General features: G+C 39.3%; 2 protein-coding genes across 5 annotated transcripts in view; both read left to right on the top strand.

Annotated features, from left to right (window-relative positions):
• The window catches only part of LOC135089778 (transmembrane protein 53-like), a 14,517-nt gene extending 5,952 nt beyond the window's left edge, over positions 1-8,565 (top strand). The window contains exons 2-7 of the mRNA XM_063985811.1: positions 2,749-2,961; positions 3,257-3,410; positions 3,861-3,939; positions 4,613-4,708; positions 5,037-5,209; positions 5,941-8,565. Of these exons, the coding sequence (XP_063841881.1) occupies positions 2,749-2,961; positions 3,257-3,410; positions 3,861-3,939; positions 4,613-4,708; positions 5,037-5,209; positions 5,941-6,161 (936 nt within the window). The 3' untranslated portion in view covers positions 6,162-8,565. The remainder of the gene's footprint in view (positions 1-2,748; positions 2,962-3,256; positions 3,411-3,860; positions 3,940-4,612; positions 4,709-5,036; positions 5,210-5,940) is intronic.
• A 102-nt stretch (positions 8,566-8,667) lies between these two features.
• Positions 8,668-15,308, top strand: part of LOC135089776 (inactive ubiquitin carboxyl-terminal hydrolase MINDY-4B-like) — a 60,424-nt gene continuing 53,783 nt past the window's right edge. For 3 of the 4 annotated variants that reach the window (XM_063985802.1, XM_063985800.1, XM_063985807.1), the window contains exon 1: positions 8,668-9,712. The gene's annotated coding sequence lies outside the window, so the exon portion shown is untranslated. Of the gene's footprint in view, positions 9,713-10,626; positions 10,692-15,308 lie in introns of those variants that run through there. The other variant, XM_063985801.1, reaches the window with a different exon arrangement.

Here is a 15,308-nt window from a genome sequence, read left to right on the forward strand (position 1 = left end):
CACGAAATGAAAAATACCGTAATTTGTTTGTTTCGTAACATTCCGTAACATGTATTATTACTTTATTTTATCAATTTTCTTCCTATTTTCGGCTTTTAATCACAAGTAGGTTACTCTTTCCGTTTCCTTTCCTACATCTTATTTGTGAGCCACTTCATGGGTCTTGAACCTTTAAACATGGCGTGGAAAGCTTTCAAGTGCGTCTGTAGAAAGGATTTGAAGTGCTGAGAGAGAGAGAGAGAGAGAGAGAGAGAGAGAGAGAGAGAGAGAGAGAGAGAGAGAATGTGTGGTGCAGGCAAATAAAGCAAGTGTTCCCATCACCACCAGACAAAACAAGACTACCGGGAATTCAAGACCTAATGGCAGTTCTCAAAGGCAGTGGAGGTGATTAGCCTGGGTTGTTCAGTAGTGTTTTATCCCCCTCTCTCCCCCTGATGGTGCAGAGATCTGGTTGAAACTGCCTCTGAAATTACGAAAGCACCCTTGAAAGCCACATCAACTGGTACGTCAGTCATAAATCTCCCACTAACTTTCTCATGAGACTTCTTGAACTGAAACTCCATTATGTCACTAGAACCTGTTAAACCCATTAGAAATTACGAAAAAAAAGAAAAATCCTGTAAAACTTAATCACGAAAAAAAAAATCCTTCAAATACCAACAATTTCCAATGAAAACTGCCAAACTCATTAAACTCAGGAAAATATTGAGAAAACAGTAAATCACATTAAAACCAATCAAACAATCACTACCTCCACGAAAACTCCAATTACGCTTACTAAAACCTGTTAACTTACCTCAGAATTACGAAGTACCCTCGAAAACCTCCCTTGAGAACACCAGTAACTTAAACTTTCTCTAGAATCACGAAAACTCCTTGAAAATATCCTTAAGAACCCCAACAACTCCCTAAACCATCCCTAGAATCACGAAAACCCCTTGAAGATCCCCTTGAATAACTCCCACCACAGCCAGTTGATAGGATGACAGAAGGACAGAACACAGACGCTGAAGGAGAAGAGAGTCCTTGAAAACATGAGGTCCCGTGGCTGCCTGACGTGGAACCAGATGCCTTTCCCTTTAATTTGACGCCCACATCGGGAATCAATATACCTCCTGCTGGTACTTGCATGGACGGTGGTTCTTTAAGCTTTCGTGAGATAAAATATGTAAGCTGTTTCAAGGTCGTGATGTTTGTGGCTTGTTTATTTTTTGTTCGTTTGGTTGTTTGGTTAAGGTTAGGTTTCATTATTTATTTATTTTTTTATATATTTGTTTATTTATTATTACTGTTGAATTTCTGCTGGTACTACTACTACTACTACTACGTACTTGTTCATGTTTTTATTATTATCTCTCTCTCTCTCTCTCTCTCTCTCTCTCTCTCTCTCTCTCTCTCTCTCTCTCTCTCTCTCTCTCAGACATGAACACGACGAAAGCAATCAAGTAAAGCAAACATTGAGGTCTGAAGGGATTCGAACCTGTAGCTATCGGTTCACGAGAGCATATCTGGGTCATGCGTGACGTCAGGAACATTGATCATGTGGGCCATGAGAGAGAGAGGGAGAGAGAGAGAAGGTGGGGGGTATGCGTAAATACTGCACCCACTAGAAAGATGGAGACCTTTTGTGTACATATATTGTAGTAGTAGTAGTAGTGTAATTGGTGAAATAATATAAATAATGTGTTTAAAGAAAGCATTTAAGAATCGCATATCAAAATATAAACAAGGCCCAGGCAGTTTGTTTTAAAATTGACTTTATTATCAAGTGTTTCTTTGTCTTACTCGAAAATTTCAAGGCTCTAGTGGAGGTTTCAATTTGTCAAGGGTGTTTTCAAGATTCTAGTGACAGTTTAACAGGATTTCTGTATCACCAACAGGAAAAATAGCCCCAAGAACCTGGCTAATGATCTCTGTGTCCTGTGAAAACTACTGGTGAGAGAATGTATCATTAAAAAAAAAAAAAAAAGTAAAAACAAGAAATATAAAAAAAAGGTAAAATTTACGAGATCAGAAAGTCAAGTTGTTTATAGGGAATTACACGTACAACATTCAGTCATTTATTTCTTCACTTGCCAAATTGCTTCAAAAGGTCAAAGTGTACAGCAGAGTTAGTAAATCAAGTGGATTACAGTTTACAAGGACAGCATTACATAATTTCCTTCCTCAGGTGTTGTGCAAGTTAATTACACACACAACATTCTGTTCTTAATAATTTTGTCTGAGTTAGGTGGTAGACAACTTTACATAATGCCAGGAGAGAAAAGAAAATCAGGTTGTGTATAGCTAATCTCATACACACAACACTCATTTATTTTCTTAGGTGGTGTTTACATTTAAATACAACACAACACTTAAACATTTCACTCACTCCCTCCTTTTTCACTTGGCAGATGCTTCAAGAATATCAAACTGTGCAGAAGAAAGTAAAATCAGTTAGTTAGTAGCTCTTTACACACAGCATTCAATCATTTCACTGATTCTGTTCTCCTTCAGGTGGCAGACTGCTTCAAGAATGCCACACTGTATAGCAGAGAAGAGAAAATCAGTTTGTGTATAATTATTCACATGCAGCTCTCAATCATTCTCTTCCTCATGTGTCTATAGTTAATTACACATAGAAAACATTCAGTCTTTAATCATTTTGTCTTCAGATGGTAGACTGCTTAAGGAATGCCATGAAGAAAGAAAAACCAAGTTGTTTATTATTATTTACATACATCATTGACTTGTTCCCTCCTCCTCCAGGTGGCAGACTGCTTCAAGAATGCCAAACTCTACCGGAAAGAAGTGCCTGCCTCCGGAGAAGTGTCGCGGGAGATGGTGGTGCTGTTCACGTGGCTGGGCGCCAAGCAGAAGCACGCCCACAAGTATGCCAAGTGCTGGACACGGCGAGGCCACGATGTGCTGTATGTCACCACCTCTGTCAGGGACCTGCTCTTCCCCAAGACTGGAGCAGAGGTGGGGAAGACATGCTGCATCTCTCACTCACTCATCTATACCTAACTGCTTAACTTGTACTTATTTCTTAGTCATTCTTTCTCTTAATCCAAACTGCTTTACCTGTTTTTTTCATTCACTCATCTACTCTAAACTGCTCCCTCCTATGCCAAGCTATTTTATCTGTATTTAATAAAAAAAAAAGCAAGCATATAATTGCAATTCCAATAAAAACACCACAACAACCAACAATAACATGCATACAACATCAACAACACCCAGACAACCATTAACAACCAAACGGGGCAATTGGCAGGTAACAGCAAATCGCGTGGTGGACTTCCTGGACAAGAAGGAGTCGGACGTCATTGTGCATGGGCTGAGTGTGGGCGGCTACCTCACCCAGCGAGTCCTCATGGCAGCACGGGATTCACAGATCAAAATATCCCATCAAATATTCGACAGCTTCAGTAAGTGTCGGGACGTTTGGGATTGATTCTTGCAGGGCTGATGCTGTGGAGTCATTTATGTATTTGTTGTTGACGTTTCATGTTTTTTATGTAGTTTGTTTTTCCTCAACTTTTCATGGCTTGTGTATGTGGCAGGTGTACAGTGTTTTGTTTAGGTCATGTTGCCTTGTTAATTATGCCAAGTATGCTTTGTGGTCAGTAAAACACCAGTCAACCAGTCAATGTGCCATAGTTTGAGGCTACAGAAATGCCCTGGTGTAAGGAGACAGTTACATGTACCATCACTCACTCCTGACTCACTCTTGTCCTTTCTTTGCATCTTGTGGTCAATAAAATATCAGTCAACCAATATACCCTTGCTTGAGGCTTCACAAATACCTTAGTGTGAGGCAAAATACCTGTACTGTCACTCATTCCTCACTCATACTCACTCCCATCCTTTCCTTGCAGCGAACTGTTCGGGAATGGAGGCTGGGGTTCAGAACGCAGTCCATCCCAAGTACCGGGGGCTTGCCAGGGCCTTGGTTGGGTAAGGACTGCTGTGATGCTGTCTTGTCTCCTCTGTGATACACTGAGGAAGTCTTCAGTAACTTGTATTTCTATTGTGTTTTGTGCCTTTCCTCAGTCTTAGGTCTCCAGACAGTCCCCTTGCAAGACCTGACAGTCGTTGGGTTCAGAGTGTATTAGAGGGGTTAATATTGAGGGAAAATGCTGTACACGATGGAAAGGAGAGGTGTGTGTTACTTGGTTATTGGTTATGAATTATAGTTTTGTAAATATTTCTGGTGTTTGTTTTCATTGGACCCTGATCCAAGCTGACTGTAACACACCTTGCTCTGCTGATAGTAAGACTTCTTGCCATTGGTGGTTTTAGTTATTGATGCCAGGTGTGTTAATCTTGCCCCTTCCACTGACTGTTTCCCTTCTGGACTTCTGTCTAATTCACCTTTCTAGTAATTTTGAAGACTTCCTAGCTTTGGTGATTTTAGTTAATGGCACCAGATTCAATAATTCAACATCTCCTACTGACTGTTCTTCATCTGATCAGTGTTTCTCTTCAGGATGTTAATCTAAGCTGACATATACAATATAATAATGATAAAGATTTTCTGCTATTGATTTTAGTTAATGATGCCAGATATGATAATTTTACCTCTCCTGCTGATTGCTCCTCATCTGACCAGCATTTTCTCTCCCAACAGAGTTTATGTCAAGTATGCCGATCTGTCCAGTATTTATGAAGCACAGAAGTTTGCCCTGACCTCCCCTTGCAAGGCTCCAGCTTTGTATCTACACAGGTGAGTTGGAAGGTGACCTCAAACATACACAGGTGGCATTATGGACCAGATTCTAAAACACCTCAGTGTCACACCTCCACTACTTTCAAAATACTCTAGATGAAGCTACAAGGGTTTTTCAAGGGTGTTTTTATAATTCTAGTGAGTGATTAACAAGATATCTACATTATTGACAGGAGAAACACTTGAGAACTAATCATCTCTGTGGCCTTTGAAAATAGTTGTAGTGAGAGAGTATAATATTTTTAACACAGGCTTGAGTGTGATGAGGAACACGGCACAACGACACAAGATTTCCTCCTCTGTGACTTGTTCCATCTCATTACAGTTTAGCTGATGAGGTGACTCCATTCCCGGACATCAGGGGGGTTGTCCAGGCGCAGCAGAAGGCCTCTATCACCACTACTTACCTAATCCCTGCCGAGCAGAGAGTGCCCCACGTCTCCCTCCTCAAATGCCTCGGTGATGAGAAGTACATGGGATACATTGATAAGTTTATAGGTGAGTGACACACGGCAGCACGTACAAACCCCTCCACTTCCACGTTTGTCACTCAGCGTTGCCAGTGTGTGAATCGCCTGCTGTGAACTGCATGCTTCAACTAGTATTCAAAACCAATCTGGCCAGTTCCTCCATCACCCTCCTGCTTACTTGTACTGGCTGGGATGGTAAGAGTTGAATCAGACAGATGTGATGAATGTGGAAGTGAAGCGGACTGTTCATGGGAGTTTAATGCTTTCACTGCTCTTTGCTTGCCACCTCTATCCTTAATTACTAACTTCTCTGAGACATCATTCTTTGTTCTGCAGCCAGCTTCAAACATTGTACTGGGCAGAAATGACAAAATCTGTTCTTTTTATGCCCTTCTTCCTTGTAGATGCTTATAAAGACTACCTGCATTGCTATTAATGCTGTGAATTGTTGCATAAGGGTTGGTTCATGCAGATGTTGAGGTGATGTGGTGGTCTTGTCTGCCAGTTACTACCCTGAGAGAAAATGAGAGTGTATATGTAGCATTGGGTATAAGAAGGATATGGACAGTACTTCATATTCCCAGAGAGAGCTTAGCATATCAGAGGTGTTGTGGGTATAAACAGTAGGAACAAGATTTTAAGTACTCAGAGAGAACTTCCTTTATTCAGTGTACTTTTTGTCACTTTATTAATACTTAGTCAACTGTCTCACACATATCCCTTCCTTGACGCACCGTTCCTTCCTTTCCTCCCCCACAGACGGCTTCAGAGGATGCATCACGAATCCGAACCTCGACCACACGCACTTAGCCACCACGGACTACATCATGGACGTCCCAACATTCTACCCCCGACCGGATCCTTGTCTCACAATAAGGGTGTGTCTTAGGTGTCCCATGGCCTGGTGTTCCATCGAGTCCTCCCCCAGCGTGCATCACCAAGAATCCTCCTGCAGCATCCCCCTGTGTAGACCTGAGTAGAGCCTTGCAGTGCCACCTGAGGGAGTCAAGTGGTGTCTGACTCCCTAGATTGGAAGCCCTGTGGTGGTGGGTAGTGTCAAGTGAAAGAACCTCAGGTAATTGCATGCTAGGAGAGTAACGTTCTTGATTTTTTTTTCACTCTATTTAGTGCTTAGTATGTTCTTGATACTTAATGATTTGTAGGATTTGTTTTTTTATTTTTTGAAGAGTCATTGATTCACACACCAAGGGTATTTATTGTGCTGGATTGGGTGACAGAGACAAGGTGTGGTGTGTGTCTTGTCCCAGCCACCCTGCAGTTAAAGAATTATTGGCTTGGAATAAATTGTCGTTATTTCCACCAGGGAGGTAAAAGATTTCCTCCCCATTTGCCCTTCTCTGCTGGGGTGTAGGTCTTTTCAGGGGTGCCTGTGTCCTGGGGAGGCTGCTGACCAGGGCTGGCAAGGTCCATTCCCTGAGGTTGGCTTGGAGAGTCGATAGAACTAAAGGTTTCAGTCAAATAGCAACTTTTTTTTACATTAAGAATTGTCTGTCAATGTAGAGCATTAACCAGTGATGCATTATTTCAACAAGTGTCTGTCAGTGAGGCATAAATATTAACCAGTGACTCATTATTCCAGCAAATTTGTCAGTGAAGCAGAATCATTAACCGGTGACACATCATTTCAACACACGTCTCTCAGTAAAGCATGATCAGTAACCAGTGATGCATTCTTTCAGCAAGTGTCTCATTATTTGCCTCCATCAGAACACTAAGGGACCAAGGACTTGCTCTGCACAGTACAATTACATGCTATCAATTTTGGTGAAGTCTTGGGGGCAGAATTTGAGTAGAGGGGAGGAGGATACATTCAGGCAGGACCTGTTCACTGTGTGTGAGGGCAGAGTCGCCCTTCAGTAGCGGTTAGTGGTTCGCTGTGCACTGCCTTACCTGAGGTTCTTTCAGCAGAGGGACCACAAAAGCCTCACTATTGAACACAAATATTGGAGAATCATGATACTATTTTAATGTACTATATGTACTCTGATGAGGAAGTCTTTTATATCAATAGTTTTAATTTTATAATGAATATATATATGAGAATCATACATGAATTTATTGTGTGTGTAACTTCGTACGTACTCAGAAATGACCTATATATATATATATATATATATATATATATATATATATATATATATATATATATATATATATATATATATATATATATATATATATATATATATATATATATATATATATATATATATATATCTATAACTAGAGGCAGGTGAACATAAGGTGTTATAATATATATCTGTGTTAGGTGTTATTAATGCTACCTTAACCTTGCCTCTGTGTCTCAAGGAAAGAAGTTTACAATGGAACTGTGCCTGTGTTTATGAAATACAATGTAGGGTACAACTTACAGGACACTGTAACCTGTACACCAAAAAAAATGAATTGCTGCTTTTTTTTAATATACAAAGGGAAACTGACCAAGGGTAAAAATGAATCCAGGAAATAAAAGGTCCACTAATTGTCTCTCTTAGAATAGAAACATACTTGAATTCCCTGTCTTGGAGTGTCACAGATGGAAAATTGGTCTAAAGGCAGAGTACATCTTTAAGAAACACCCTGACTGGGGGGTGAAACCCTTTGTACAATGATAAAGTAATAATAGGAATAAGCAATAGGAGCTAATGATTGTAAGGTCTCAAGATAAATCCCTTGTCTTAGAGTGTCACAGATGAGAAAATGATTTAAAAGCAGGATAGATCTTTGGGGAACACCTTGGTTGGGGAGAGAAGTCCTTGACAGATATAAAGAAAAACTTTTAGATGATGAGATGTAATGATTTTGAGTTCCTGAGACAGGAAATTGATGTAAAGACAGAGTAGATTCTTAACCCTTGTTGCGGAGTGAAACCCTTAACACAGGTATGAAGAACAGGCATTAGATGGTCAGACCTAATGACTGCAAGATCCTCAGATGATTTCCAGGGTCCTTACACCTCCACACCTCCACTGATTAGAATGTGGATGATGTGGGTCAAGTGTGTGGATGTGGATGTGTGGATGAAGTATAAAAATGACCTTGGAAGCACATAGAGCCAGGTGCAAGTGCCTAATTAGAGAAGAGGCAGGTTAATTATAGCTACACCTGTTGGTAGATGAGAATAACACCTGTGTGCTTCTGCCGACATGCTAGGGATGATGCGGCACACTTTGGGGCAATTAATGTGATAAACAACATTGACATCAACGATTTACCGGGAATCCTAAGATATTGAAGGTTTCCGACATCCACACGAGATTTTCCAGCACAGGGGTGTTTTGGTTCTCATCTGAATGGGTTGCTGTTGAGTCAGAGATGTACTGTGAGAGGATGGAGAATAAAGTATATGATGTTTGAAGTGGACTTGTTGCTGTCAATTGTCTGTCATTAGTCACCCTCTTTATGATTCCCGTGGGATTTGAATTATCTTCCATCGAACTTCAGTCTTCTTCATAAAGGTCTGTTGGGTAAAGTTTGTTTCTATTTGCTTGGTTTTGCTTGTGTTGCTCTTAAGTCTCTCACTTTTCATTGGTTTCACTGTCTAATTTGCTTGTTTAATGGCTGCGGTGCCATTCTGATATGTTCAACTTTAACCTTTCTGCTACTAAAAGTCTGTTGGGTAAACCTCATTTGTATTTGCTTGGTTTTGCTTGTGTTGTCTTACATTACTCACTCTTCATTGTTTTCACTGCCTAATTTACTTGTTTAATGGTCATCATACAATACTCATACACTCAACTTCACCTTTTCTGTTTGTAAAGATCTGCTGTGTAAATTTATTTGTTGTTTAAAATTCACTTCTATTTCTCTATATTTGCTTGCATTCCTCTCACCCTCCATTGATATACTGCCTTGTAAGTCGTTTTTGATGGCTGCGGGATGTTAACTTTTACTCTTCTTGCTCATAAAGGTCCATTGTAGTATGAAATTCAATTGTATTTTGCTTATATTTGCTTGTATATTTCTCTCACTCTGCTGGTGTTATTTTCTTGTAAGTTAGCTGTTTAATGGTAGCTGTGGGGCGTAAATGCATCAAACTTAATTTTTTCCACCTAAGACTTAATTATTGTTTGGAATTCACTAGTATTTTGCTTATATTTGCTTGCATTCCTTTTGCTCTGCAGATATATTTGTCTTGTAAGTTGCTTCGTGATGGGTGTGGGGCATAAATGTACCAGATCTAACTTTTCCTGCTCTCCAAAAGTTCATTATTGTTTGAAACACATGTATTTCATTATACTTACTTGTATTCCTCTTACTCTTGTGCGGTGCCATTGTCTTTATAAGTTATGCATCAAATTTCACTTTTCCGGCTCCTAAAAATTAATCGCTGTTTGAAATTCACTTGTATTGCATTAGATTGGCCTATATTCCTCTCACTGTTGTGCTCTGAGTCAAGGTGTTTAGGCGAAGGTCCTCTCATTCTTGCTTTCCATCTTTCCAGAGGTGTGGAGACGGCAGAGGGGGAAGGAAGCAGGTTCTCCCAGCTATCCAGAGTATCAGGCAGTAGGTGAGTTTGTAAGAGTAAACAAAATGGTTAGTCTAGATTTTAAATAAAAAAAAAAAAAAGTTTGTGGAAATAAGCAATATGGATTATGTAGATTTTAGACAAGGAGAAAAAAAAGACGAAGCAAGTTTGTAAGAATGACCAATATGGATGCTTTAGATTAAAAAAAAAATCGTGAGAGGAGAAGAAAGAAGTCGAAGGGTAGAGAGAAGAGGTGATAGCCAGCTGAAAGGAATGAGGAAAAAGAAGGGTGGAAAGAAGTCATAGGTTAAGGGAAGAAGAGTGTGGAAAACGGAGGGAAGGGAAGGATGGAGAGAAGAGGTGATAGCTGGAGGAATTAAGGAAGGGAAGGAGAAGAGGTGATACATAGAAGGGAAGGATAGAGGGACGGAGGAAGGGAGGGAAAGAAAGGAGAGGCGGTAGGTAGACGGGAGAGGAGAGAGGTGATAGATTGATAGGGGGGAATGAGAGGAGAGGTAATAGATGAAAGGGAGATAATATAGAAAGGAGGGAAGGGTACACTGGAGGAAAAGATGGAGGAAAGAGGAAAGGGAAGAGAGGAGAGGTGATAGTTTGGAAAGAGAGGAGAGAATCCCTTTGCTCTCTCTCACCACGACGCTTCGAAGGCCACAGAGGCAATAAACCGGGTTCTCAAGACTGTTCCTCCTGTAAATAACGTAGCAATCTTGTTAACCTGTCCCTGGAACCGTCAAAACCCCCTTAAAAACCCGTGTAGCCTCACCTATAGAGCCGTTGGAAAGTTGCGGCGCAGAAATGATACAGAATACGGTTCTTTTAGAGGGGAGAGAGAGATCGAGGTGACAGTTGAATGGAGGGAGGGAGGTAGGGAAGGGAAGAGTGGTAGGAGGGAGGGACGGGTGGAGGGGTGGAGGCAGGGAAGTGGAGAATATTTCATTTAGTGGCCAGCGGGTCCCCGTTCAAGGCGCACGCTGCTTCCGCTCACGCCGTCGTGCACGTGTGTGTGAGTGCGTGCGTGTGTATCCAAGTGATTTTTATTGTGTTTACTTCGTTTTTTGGTGTTTTGTTTCACAGTGAAGGGAGGGAAAGTAGGAAAAGGAAAACGATTTGTGGTTGACACTTTTCTCTTTAGTTTCGTGGTGTGTGTGAGAGAGAGAGAGAGAGTAAATAGGAAAATTACGATAAATCAGCATATATAATAATAATAATAATAATAACAATAATAATAATAATAATAATAATAATAATAATAATAATAATAATAATAATAATGATAATAATAATACCCATGAGAAAAATATAAAGAATTAGAGAAAAACAAAAAGAAAAAGAAATGCAAAACCTCCCAAAGCTTTCGGGTCTCGTACGCCACCGAGGGGGGAAGAAAAAAACTATCGTACTTTGCCACACTAAAACGTACACTTGATATCGAGCAAGAAAATAGATAGATAGATAAAGAATAGACAACTATAATTAACTGAATGAATGAATAAAAATGGTGAAGTCTGAAGTGTTTAGCACGAGAGGCGGGCATTCCGACACGCTGGCGAGCACTGTGATAAGAGTGATTTATGGAGAGAGAGAGAGAGAGAGAGAGAGAGAGAGAGAGAGAGAGAGAGAGAGAGAGAGAGAGAGAGAGAGAGAGAGAGGTCACTGCCTGCTTTTGTGAATGTGATGTAACCACAGGTGCAGTGTTTTATTTATTTTCATTCTTCCTTTCTTTCTGTCTTTCTTTTTCTTTTTTTTTTTCCGAGTGATGTAACTGAGTGGAATAGCTTACGTAAATATTGGTAAAGTAATCATAACAGAATTCAGATCACACACACACACACACACACACACACACACAGAGAGAGAGAGAGAGAGAGAGAGAGAGAGAGAGAGAGAGAGAGAGAGAGAGAGAGAGAGAGAGAGAGGAAAAGTTACGTAAGAGTAAAACAAAAGTGACGAAACTATATTTATTATGCATACATGGAAAAAATCTAACATCTTTAGAAAAAAAACGTAAAAACATATTGGAATTGTTGTATTAGAGGATATGCGTTATTATTGCTATTGTTTATTATTATTATTATTATTATTATTATTGTTATTGTTATTATTATTATTATTATTATTATTATTGTTATTGTTATTGTTATTGTTATTGTTATTATTATTGTTATTGTTATTGTTATTATTATTATTATTATTATTATTATTATTATTATTATTATTATTATTATTATTATTATTATTATTATTATTATTATTACTATTATCTAAACATGAAAATATCAATTGTATATCAAATATCTTTAAAAAATGTCAATAATCTTAAATATTTTTAAACGAGAGAGAGAGAGAGAGAGAGAGAGAGAGAGAGAGAGAGAGAGAGAGAGAGAGAGAGAGAGAGAGAGAGAGAGAGAGAGAAAAGAAAATACTATTAATATTAACATCATTATTATTACTAAAGGAACGATGGCAGGTCACGTGATGTAAACATATCATTCCTTTAAGGGGCTGATGATAACAGAATAATAACATAAAGAATAAAAATAGAAGCAGTCATGAAGAACAAAAATAAGCAAGGGGAGGATAAAAAACAGTGGAAAGAGAGAAACAACATAAAAAAAAGAACAAAGAACAAAGGCATTCCAGAAGGGAAGAGTGGAGGAGGGAATAATTTAAAGGAACTTAACCTTCGATCCTCTCTCTCTCTCTCTCTCTCTGTCTCTCTCTGTCTCTCTCTCTCTCTCTCTCTCTCTCTCTCTCTCTCTCTCTCTCTCTCTCTCTCTCTCTCTCTCTCTCTCTCTCTGTCTGTTATTTCGAATTTTATTATGAATATTTTTGCTATACAGGGAATATTTATTTATTTATTTATTTATTTATTTATTTATTTATTTATTTATGATTATTCTGTGTATATTTCTTTGTCTGTGTTTTTTTTTATTATATTTCTGTACGTTATTGTTGTTGTTGTTGTTGTTGTTGTTATTACTTTATTTATTTTCCTCACATAATAAGAACGAAAGGTGAACACGAAACCTGTCCAAGAATATTAGGATTTACACACACACACACACACACACACAAACACAGATTAATGGTGGCGTTGCGTGTGTGCTTAATAATCAATATTTGCGTAATGAACGAATTATAGAAAGTAAAAAAAAAAAAAAAGAAAAGTAAGAAAAAAAGAAAGAAAACAGATCAGGCATTTGAGAGAGAGAGAGAGAGAGAGAGAGAGAGAGAGAGAGAGAGAGAGAGAGAGAGAGAGAGAGAGAGAGAAACCTACGCAGAAGGGTTAAAAAAAAAAAAAAAAAAACGTACCTGCAAAAAAAAAACGGGCTTAGGAAACCCTCCTTCCGGCAGCACCCAGCCGAGTGGTGCCTGAAAAATTACTCCACACGCGAGGAGGAAGAGGAGGAGGAGGAGGAGGAGGAGGAGGAGGAAGAGTAGCTATAATAGAAGGAGGAATCGAAGGAGGAGGATAAGGAGGAAGAAGAGAAGGAGGAGGAGAAAGAGTAATTGTAATAGTAGGAGTAGGAAGAGAAGAGGAAGAGTAGCTACAATAGAACGAGGAGGAAGAGGAGGAGGAGGAGGAGAAAGAGGAAGAAATAGCTACAATAGAATGATGAATCGAAGAAATAGGAGGTGGAGGAGGAGGAGGAGAAGAAGGAGGAGGAAGATAAGAATAAAGAGTTATAGAGGAAGAAGGAGAAGGAGGAAGATAAGGATAAGAAGAAGGAGGAGGAAGATAAATAGAACAGGAAGAAGTAGAATTAGAAGGAGGAGGAGGAAGATGAAGATGAGGAGGACACGAAGTAGGAGAAGGAGGAGGAGGAGAAGGAAGAGGAGGATAAAGAAGGTAAGGAAAAAGTCACCGAAAAAGGATTAGGAAGATAAAGATAAGAATTCTCAGGAGTAGGAGAAGGAGGAGAAGGATAATGACCTGAAAGAAAGAGGAGGAGGAGGAGAAGGAAGATGAGGACACGAAACAGGAGCAGGAAAAAAAAAAAAAGAATGAGAAGAAGAAATATTAAGAAGTTACAGGAGTAGGAAGAGGAGGATGAGGAGGAGGAGGAGGTAGAAGATAAGATAAACAAGAAACAGGAGAAGAAATAGTAGTAGTAGTAAGAGGAGGAAGAATAAATAGAAGATAAGAACTAGGAGAAGGAATAAAAAGACAGGTAAAAAGAGAGAGAAAGGGAACACCTGTACAACAATATAGGCACGACAAACCACAGCAACACTGATAAGAACACCCCTCACAGAAGCATCCAGCCCACTCTCCTGTCACCAGATGATAACAGAGGGAGCCAGTGACGTGACATGACGTGACGAGTCTGACAAATATTTACTCCTGCGATCCTTTACCAGAGGGGCCGAGGCAAAACACTGGCTAGACGCAGGGAGGGGGATCAGAGGCGGTGGCAGACACGATTCATTCTTTTATAAGGGGGATCTGAGGCCCGGAAAGGGATCGAGGGGTGGAGAGTGACGTGCAATGGGGTTTTAATAGGGTGTAAAAGAGCTGGTGCCATTACACGAGGTCTTAACGTTTGAGGAAATTGGGGTTGAAATTTGAATTTAAAAGGATCGGATTTTGTGTTATAAAGGGTTCGACTGCGTGAAAGGAGTTGTGGTGAAGGGAATAGGGTTAGAAAGGGTCTGTAATGAGGGAAGGTGAGGAGAAATAAATCTGGGATACAGAGAGGAGGAAAATTTATTAAAGAAACGAAAATATGAATGAAAGTTAGAAAATAGAGAGAACACGATTTTAAACCCGAAAAAAAATATATATAAAGAAGAAAAATATGGATTTATCACACTGTAAAAAAAAAAAGAAAAGGACAAAAAAAGCAAAGAAATAAAAGATACATTTAGCATAGACAAAAAAAGAAAAGATACAAAAGAAATGAAAAAAAACGAGAAAATAACGAAGAAAACATAAATCAAAGACAGAAGAGGGTAATTCAGAGAGAGAGAGAGAGAGAGAGAGAGAGAGAGAGAGAGAGAGAGAGAGAGAGAGAGAGAGAGAGAGAGAGAGAGAAGGTAAGACATAATGAGACGTTTCCAAATAAGTACCTGGCTTACCTGGAGGGAGAAAATACAGGTAGGGGAAGAAATTAAGGCATGGAAAGGAGGAGGAGGAGGAGGAGGAGGAGGGAAGAGGAAGAATAAAAGTCTGCTGGCAAATTAGAGGTAGAAAGAAAGGGAGAATTGAGATAGACAGCACTGGTAGAAGGTGTGTTTTTGTGTGTGTGTGTGTGTGTGTGTGTGTCCATCTCTGTTTGTCTGTCTGTCTTTCTGTTTATCTGTTTGTTTTGTCTATCTATCTATCTATCTATCTATCTATCTATCTATCTATTCAACTCTTCTCTTTTTTTCTTTGTTCCTTTGTGTATGATTGTTTTTCCTCCTTTCTTTAATTTCCTTTTATTTATCTTGTCAAGTTATTATATTTTTCTTGTTTATTTATTTTTTTCTTTATTTCTCTTTCATTCAAACCAATTTTCTTTTTCAACTTCATGGAAATTATTAGATATCAAACCAGCCACTGAAATCTTACACACACACACACACACACACACACACACACACACACACACACACACACACACACACACACACACAC

The sequence above is a fragment of the Scylla paramamosain genome, chromosome 33, assembly GCF_035594125.1.
Source record: "Scylla paramamosain isolate STU-SP2022 chromosome 33, ASM3559412v1, whole genome shotgun sequence".
Classification (NCBI taxonomy): domain Eukaryota; kingdom Metazoa; phylum Arthropoda; class Malacostraca; order Decapoda; family Portunidae; genus Scylla; species Scylla paramamosain.